This window comes from Peromyscus maniculatus, chromosome 11 (genome assembly GCF_049852395.1).
Source record: "Peromyscus maniculatus bairdii isolate BWxNUB_F1_BW_parent chromosome 11, HU_Pman_BW_mat_3.1, whole genome shotgun sequence".
Classification (NCBI taxonomy): Eukaryota; Metazoa; Chordata; class Mammalia; order Rodentia; family Cricetidae; genus Peromyscus; species Peromyscus maniculatus.
Genome location: NC_134862.1, coordinates 33,791,451 through 33,799,759, shown reverse-complemented (window position 1 = coordinate 33,799,759; position 8,309 = coordinate 33,791,451). Strand labels below are relative to the sequence as shown.

Sequence of the window (8,309 nt, the reverse complement as noted above, 5' to 3'; positions counted from 1 at the left end):
TGGAACAATCTATCTTTGCCACTGATGCTGAAATATTTTAATGATATCTTGAGCCAATTCATTTATTATCTACTTTCATGACCTGTCCTCAATGATTCAACTTCATATTCTAAGGGAAAAGGAGATGTAGTATATAAATCTCACCCCTGAGGCACTGGGTGGCAGCTATAGATACAAAATAAAGATGCCTGCATTTCTGTACCTGGGAAGGTTTTGGGGTGTTTTCAGGAAACCCAGTAAGTATATGGAAAAGGCAGCTTTGCTAATTTTTTCTTTGTGGGCATTTGAAACTGGAATTGGGGGTCATTCAGTTTTCATGGTGCAATAGAGGGACAGAATTTGGTAAATTTTTCTGAATGAAAGGGTCAGCTATCTCCCACAATGTAACAGGGTATTTTACTGGTGGCCTCATCCAGTGTTTCTAAGTTGTGAAAGAATGACCCCACATCATTGTAACCATAAATAACCCTCATTACCTATTCACAAGTGTTACAGTGTCCATGATTTATCTCCTCCAAGAAACAAAATAAGAAACAGTACTCAGAGGTATTCCAAAAACTCTTTCATTATATTTTACCTTACTTTACTTACCTTGTGTACACACATGTGGTGTGTGTGTACACATGGGTTCCTGTGTGCGTGGTGTCCAGGACTATCCATGCACATATGCAAAGAGGTCAGAGGTCCCCAGCTGGTGTCTTTTTCTATTGTTCTCTGCCGTATTATTTGAGACACTATTTCTCCCTGACTTGTAGCTTGCTGATTCAGCAAGGCTGGCTGCCAGAAAGCCCCAGGGACTCCCCTTCTTCCACTTCCCCAGCACCGGGATTTCAGGCATGGAGTCCCACATGGGACTTTTGTTGCAGACACGGGATCTGAACTCAGGTCCTTGAGCTTGTGAGGCAAATGCTCACGGAGGAATCATTTCCCTCACCTCACTATAAAGCTTTCTATTTTCAGTACTACTTAGTCAATTAAATTGTAATTTTATTTTTATATATCCTAAAGATACTAATAAAACAATGTAATTACCATACAACTAAGTGTAATAAGAAGCTACTGGAAAATGTTTAGGTAGGGCTCTTTTGTGAGCTAACTCATCTTTTTAAATTTAATTTTTATTAGTTTGAGAATTTCATACATGAGTACTGAATGCACATCACCACCACCCCCTTTCCTCACTCCAGTTCCTCTCATGTCCCCCTCCCTCCAGAATGCATGACCTCTTCTTCTTTAGTTACTATTTAATTAATTGCTAGATATAAACATATGTCTATACACACAATCTAATTTTATTTTTCTCACTAAGTTTTAGACATAAGCAAATAAAAAACATCCCCCAGAAGATATTTTTCTGATTTACAAAAGTTAACTTACAATGCCGTGAAGTTTTAGGGTTTGAGGGGAATCATAATAGTGGTCCAGAGTGAAAATTTTAGTATGACTTGGTAAGGAAGCAGAAGTGAGTTCCCACTGGCTTCCCCTTGCTCTTGGCACCTCGATGATGCAGCAGGAGCAATCATCTGCCTGCCTAAGCCTGGCTGGGTACAAGCACAAGGATACTTGTCCTAGATGTGTGTGTGGATATTTGATTGCGAATTAGTGTTTCTGGCTTTGGGCTAGAAAAGCTAACATTGGAATTCAAGTGTCTCATTCACTCAAATTGAGAGAGAGAGAGAGAGAGAGAGAGAGAGAGAGAGAGAGAGAGAGAGAGAGAGAGAGAGAGAATATTTTACTTGAGAAAATCAATTTACATGTGATTCTGTTTCCAAAGTTTAAACTATAGGTATCCACCACAAAAGACAGAGACACAAAGAAACTGTTCTTAAAAATCAGATTTTTCTCCCAGGTGCCACAGTTAGTGAAGCATGCAACAATTTATGTCTTGATTTGGAAGTAAATTTTATACTGAACACTAAGAATGAATGCAAGTCCAGCCACAAACTTCAGTAAGTTATTCTCAATGGGAGCTGCTATCCCTGCCATGTGCTTGTCTCATGTGAAGGAAATCAGTCATAAAGTAAGTTCCCTCACATTGAGCAAATTCTCCAAAATGGAAGTGCTTGAGACAACTCATACACTCCAATAATGAAGAGAAGAATGAAACGTAAAGACAGAAGAACCACTTTCTGAATAATGCATGCTCTCTCCCCAACCACTCAAATGATATAGGAGGGGAAAATATCTGGGTTGCCAGATTTATGGGCTAGCTATTTTACTTGTATTTCATTTTTATATGTGCTTTATATTTTTACAACAAGTAAAATTATCCCCATCAAAAACTTATTTCTACAGAAACAGAACAAATATAGAACATTCACAAGAAGCCCCAGATCACTGATGTTGGAAATGTAAAAGTTTCTCTTCACCTAGATTTGTTATTATGACTGCTTGGGGTACACATAACTTTTGTAGGAATACAATTAACAAGACAGACAGCTGAGGAGTGGAGACTTGATGTCCTGAATAAGTGGGACAGGAAGGCAGGCAGCCCTTAGTTAAACACACCCCCTCACAGCTGCCCATCACCACCCTCAGGGTCTCTGATCTCTTCTGCTGGACCGGCTGGCTTACCACCCCCTTCCCCCAAACGCACCCCTGCCGGTACTGAATTTATCAACACACTGGCTGACCATAGGGCTCAGCAAGTAAGGATGCTTGCTGCAAACCGTGACTACCCGAGTTCAATCCTCAGAACTCTTTTGGTGGAAGGAGAGAACCAGCGCCTGAATATGTGCCTCTCTCTAGCTTTTCACTGACAAGCAATCCTCAGTGGACCAGAAATCAGGGACTAGGACACTGCCTGTGTTCCATTTACCAAAAGTATATTCCTCTGAGCACCTCGGACAGAGCCACCTGGAGGTGCACGTGGGTGATTAGTGAAGTGACCTTTGGTAATTATAGCCCGAAGTGCTCCACTTCCAAACTAGGCTGACTTTCTGATTCGGAACGGGGCTGCCGGTCCCAGTCTCCACGCTGTAGCTTGAGCTCCTGCACACAGGTGGAGGGTGAACGGAAAGGATTGGCGCCTTAATCCCCCCCTTGTTGTCCCCCCCCCCTTATGTTGTGTTTGGCCCAAGGCAGGCTCGGGGAATGAGAATGGCTGGCATGGCTAGGAAGGACTTAAAATGTGAAGGGATTTTTTTTTTCTTTTCTTTTTTTTTTTTTTTTTTTTTTTTTTTAATGAATCCAGGAAAAAGGATGTGGAAAGAAGAATCATGTGTGGTTAATGTCATTTTTCACAAACCTTTAGGGATTCCATTGCGTTACCCAGGCAGCCATCTGGGGAATCCAAGCTGGAGGTTAAAACCTTTCAATTGCCTTAAGTCAGCAGGCGCACAGCCGCGGGTCACCATGTGGGACAAACGTCTCCCGGTGCAGACAGGTGTTGCACACGCCCAGTGGGGCTCCAGGCGGGGATCTCCCGCTACCCTTGCTTTCTCAAAGTGCTGGAGCATGCCTAGTGGCCGCTCTGGAGCCACCGAGGGTTTTTGCACAGGCTCACACTCCGCTTCTCCGGGTTTTATCGGGAGCCCGCCGGGGGTGGAGGGGGGGGGGCGCGGAGGACCGGGGGAGCCCGCAGAGCCCGGCAGCCTGGGCTACACGAGTGGGGAGCGCGTGCGGGGCTGTCTCTTCCGCGCGCTTTACGGTTGCTCGGGAGATGCTAGAGTGCAGAGCCTGGCTGCTGCTGCTGCTGCTACTACTGCTGCTGCTGCTTCTGCACCTGGCGCGCTGAGCACCGCGCGGGGAGCCCCCGAGGGCCGGCGGCGGTGCGGGTGCGCGGGTGGCGGACTGCGGTAGAATGAAAGCCTGGCTCCTCCGGCGTTGCAAGCCACCGCTCCGGCGCGATCAGGTGCTGGCAGCCAGCCGCCCGCCGCTCCACTAACTTGCCACTTGGTCGTGTCTGGTGTCTGCATTTTCGGGTGGTGGTGGGGTGGCGGGGACAGTGAGGAGTCCGAGGATCTGCGGTAGCCGAAAAGAGGGATCCTGCAAAAGAGGGGAGCCTGCTTGCCTCTGCTGCCGCTCTCCGTCCCCTCCCTGGCGCTCCCCTTCCCCCACCCCGTCGCTGCCGCCGCTCTTCTCTTCCGCCAATTCCGAGAGCGACGGGGCGTCTGTGACATGCGATCGCTTGCCAAGTGACGGTCCCCGAGTGTGAAGTGCCCGCGAGGAAGTGTGAGCTCCGTCGCGGGCGGCCAGGGGATGACAGCCATGAAGCAGGAGCAGCAACCCACCCCAGGGGCCAGGGCAAGCCAGGCGCAGCCGACAGACCAGGTGAGAGTTGGCCTCTAGGGACTATCCCTCCCGGGAGGGGTGGCTCCACTTAGCCATCCCTCCTTGTCCCTTAGGATCGGCTCCCACGCTTGCCTCTTGCCTCTCCTCTTCCTCCCCCCAGCCCCACTCTCAGGTTCTGCTCGCCTCATGGACCCAGCAGGAACTTAGAGCATCCTAGTGCGCTCTGGGGCCGGGAGACGGGATGCGCAAGGTGGAGAGCCGCGGGGAAGGGGTCAGAGAGGTAAATGCCAGAGGTGCCTCCAGGGAGCCCCAACCTGGAGGCCGCCCTCGGAGGGAGAGGTGATCTGGTGTCAGCTGTGAGGAATCTTGACTTCTCACGAACGCATTTAGAATGGGTCTAGGACGATCCTTCCTGGAGACTGTCTCTTGCATAGGTCCAGCCCTGTCTCACTGTGGCTAGGACGCGCGCTGGGCTGGCCAGTGATACTAAAGTAGGCAAACGACCTTTAAGCCATCAGTTTTCCTTCTATTTTCTTTTGAGGAGACCGAGATGGAAAAGCTAGGTGGGAGAAGAGGACAGACTCGGCTTCTCTAGCCTGCGGAGTGAAACTGAGCATGGGGGAGTAGAAAGGCATTTATCATCGAGTGAGGCAGGCAAGGAAGACACTGGCTTTGGTGGTTTGTTGGGTCTAGATGTGTCACGTCTGCAGAATGAAGGGTCTCTGTATTGGCTGATTGGTTATTATTGTCCCTTTTGCGTCCTTCGGTACCCGCCACCCCTTTTTGGTGGTTGTTGTTGTTTGGATCTTTAGAGAGTCTGTAACCTAATGTTATGGAGAAATGTCTGTGTCCTCTGTGTCTGGTTTTGGGGAGATTTGAGAGTTGGGTCACGCTTTTTCCTAAAGTTGGAGGGGTCAGGAGCGTGGCGATGCCCCATGGAGAAGGAGAGAGGCTGTGAAGAGGCTGCTGGAGACGCGGTCACGTTTACATCAATTACAACAGAACTAAGAGAGCCTTACTTGGTCAGCGCAATGCTATAGAGCTAGAGGACCCCCGCACAGAAATGGAGGAGGTGGAGCGACAAGAGCTCTCTGCCCCAAGAGTGCACTGTTGGTCGAAGGCTGCTAGAGGCATTCCAGCAGAGACACTCTCCGATCATGGTTAGAAGTGGAGTGACAGGGCCGGGGACAGAGCAAGGCAACTGGACCACAGCTACTCTGCTCTTGATATTCTAAACACCGACTCCACCTTGGAGGAGCTATCCAAATTGCCCAAGAGGTGCTGAGGCACAGGAAGGGATGCCAGGGATCCTGTTATTAATATTCTAGTCTTGGTCATCGCTCCTGGCTTGTGGTCTCTTTCCTCCCTTTCTCTCCCCTTCTCATTATCCGCATATGTGTTTCACACAGGTGGTGGAGATTTTTCAGTGGTTTACAGCTCTTTCTCTCTCTATTTACCGAGATACTGTTGCATATTTTATGAATCGTTTTTTGCCTTCAACAGTCCAGAATCTTTGCCTTTAGATAAGAATGCAAGATTAGAGCATTATTCCATAACGTTCCTCCCTCTTATACCTCTCCTCTGCCCCCCTCCCCCATCAGCGCACATCACCATGTAGAGACTGGTTATTATACTTGTTTAAAAATATTTCAGGAGAGAAGCATGGATGTGACATTCCCCTTTCAGGCTGAAGTCCTTACATTTCATCAAGAAGCCTCGGACTGCTCTTGGAATGATGCTACCGATAAGAATGATTAGTCAGGAGAGAGTCCCCACATGAAATTTTTGCTCACTAACCTGTGACACCAGCTGGTAACTCGAGGTGCTGCAGACTGCTTCTGTAAGGGTGGGGGTGGGTTTCAAGAGGCAAGGCAGATACAGAAGCACATTGTATGTATGCATGGTAAATCCCTTTGTCAGATTAAGCTGACACTTAAAATTCACATGGTAAGAGAGCTTCAAACTTGAGTCCATTTATTTCTTAGTATGCATATTTTAGTGACTATTTCAGATATTCAGAGAGTGGTCATCTGCAGAACTCTAGTTCTAACTGGGTGCTTTTAAGACATTCTGTGGCTGCAGATGGTTCCTAAGTGTCAATGACATGCATTCTATACATGCATTAGAAGAGGCTGATTTTGTAAATGCAAAGTCAGATTGATATAACTATTGCAGTAGCCTCACGGGATGTTTTCATGAACTCCTGGGGAATCCCTATAGCTAGCATTCTTTTTTCCAAAGATTAATATATGAAATAATGGCCATATAATGTGGGTGATAGCTGTGAATACTAAAGTTTGAGTCTGAAGCCCACAAAGAATTGAATAGCTTCAGCCACTCTGCCTTGAATTTCAATGATCAGACAACTTCCCTACAATACTAGATATGCTAGGCTAATTGTGCTGGCTGCTATGATACTTCAAAATGAAAATTCATAAATTTAACTTAAAATGGACCTTTATGAAATTCTACTCAGTGGTTAAACAGGAGGCACATTCCAGCCACTCACTCACTGTGTATTGATTCTGAATGATTTAGATTTTTGAATGTTGTCCAAAAGGTCTTTCACTTTCTGTGATAGAAATTTTCACGAGCCTCAAAGATGCCTTGTCCTGTGGCATCTGACACCTATGTGCACTTAGCACTGGCGAGAACAGTCTTCCCTGGGAACGGTAGTGGTTGGTGCCATGGGATCTGGTTGCTGTCATAGCCTGTAAAGGGGTGGCCTCTCTGCTGTCTCTAGTAACTTGCTGTCCCTTGTCACAGAAGCCCTGACCAGAAACAGCTTCTTGGAAGAAAGCAAGAAAGCAAGAAAACAGCAGGGGCTGTACACATTTTTAATACTTGGAATCATTGTTAATATATTTATCATTTTAGTCATCCCTTTTTAAAATATAGCCATTGATTCATTTATTTTTTTAAAAAAGATTTACAGTAGCTGTTTTTATTTTCATAATACTCTACATTTATAAAATGTTCAAAAAGAAATACCTCAATGTGGGAAGATACAATCAATCCCACTAACTGTGATCAGTTCCTCACTTTTTATTGATGCATCTAAAGATCTTGAGTGGCCAATTATAGCTCATTTTTATCTGCAAACAACCACTTCTGAAGCCGAGTTTCTGTGTATGCGCTGATGTTCTTGGGTTGAGCAGGAGATGTTTCTCACATGCAGTTTTCTTTTAGACTCTCAAAGCAGCCTTTTGAGGTCCATTCTGTTGCTATTTCCAATTTATGGGTGAGATATAATGCCCCCTTTAAAAAGTTAAGCCACTTAACACTGTTTGTTTACAGAAATGGTGAAGTGACAGAATTTGGCTCATTTAAATCCAAAGTCCCACCTCTTAACTACACAATCGCAACAACATATTCTTACGAAAAGTAGGCAAGATAATCACAAACTTTGCTTTGTACATATGTGCAAAGAAAGTTTAGCGGATGTAGATCTCTTTAAAGCATCAGCCACATACGCAGATGGTACCTCTTAAAATGTTAAAGTTAACTAGATATGCCCTCCAATAATCTATGTACTATAAAATAAATCATATAAATCATCATGAATACATTAAGAAGTTTAAAAAAAACTTTCTATAACTGGTCTCTGGTTTCAAGGTCTGTGAATAGAGTTCATCTCTTTAATAAGAGTCAGCAAGGCAAGGTTTTTAATTTGTTCTCATTCCACCAGGTGGCGCCCTTCTGCTGACGCCAACGGGGACAGATAAGTCTAAATGCTTGGCTGTCTTAACACCAAAAGACAAAACAGAAACAAAGCAACCATGGGCACATACAAGACTCAAATAAAGCAAAAGAGCAATCTCGCTTTCTGGAATAAAACTCAATGGTACTTTTTAAAGCAACTATTTTGGCAGCAATGATAAAAATTGTCATGCATTTTTCTTTTAAAAATGCATTTTTGGTAGAAGACCAATTTTTCACAACTCACATGTGCAGGTCTCCTGATACCTAATTCCTGGTCAAGTTATGAAGGCATAGGGCATGTATGAAGAGAACTAGGCAAATATAGGCATTAGATTCTTGACCATTAGGCAACACTTATTGAAAACACTTTTATA

General features: G+C 45.3%; 1 protein-coding gene across 1 annotated transcript in view; it reads left to right on the top strand.

Annotated features, from left to right (window-relative positions):
* The first annotated feature begins 3,546 nt into the window (after window positions 1-3,546).
* The window catches only part of Dpp10 (dipeptidyl peptidase like 10), a 720,356-nt gene continuing 715,593 nt past the window's right edge, over window positions 3,547-8,309 (top strand). The window contains exon 1 of the mRNA XM_006980956.4: window positions 3,547-4,272. Within this exon, the coding sequence (XP_006981018.1) occupies window positions 4,201-4,272 (72 nt within the window). The 5' untranslated portion in view covers window positions 3,547-4,200. The remainder of the gene's footprint in view (window positions 4,273-8,309) is intronic.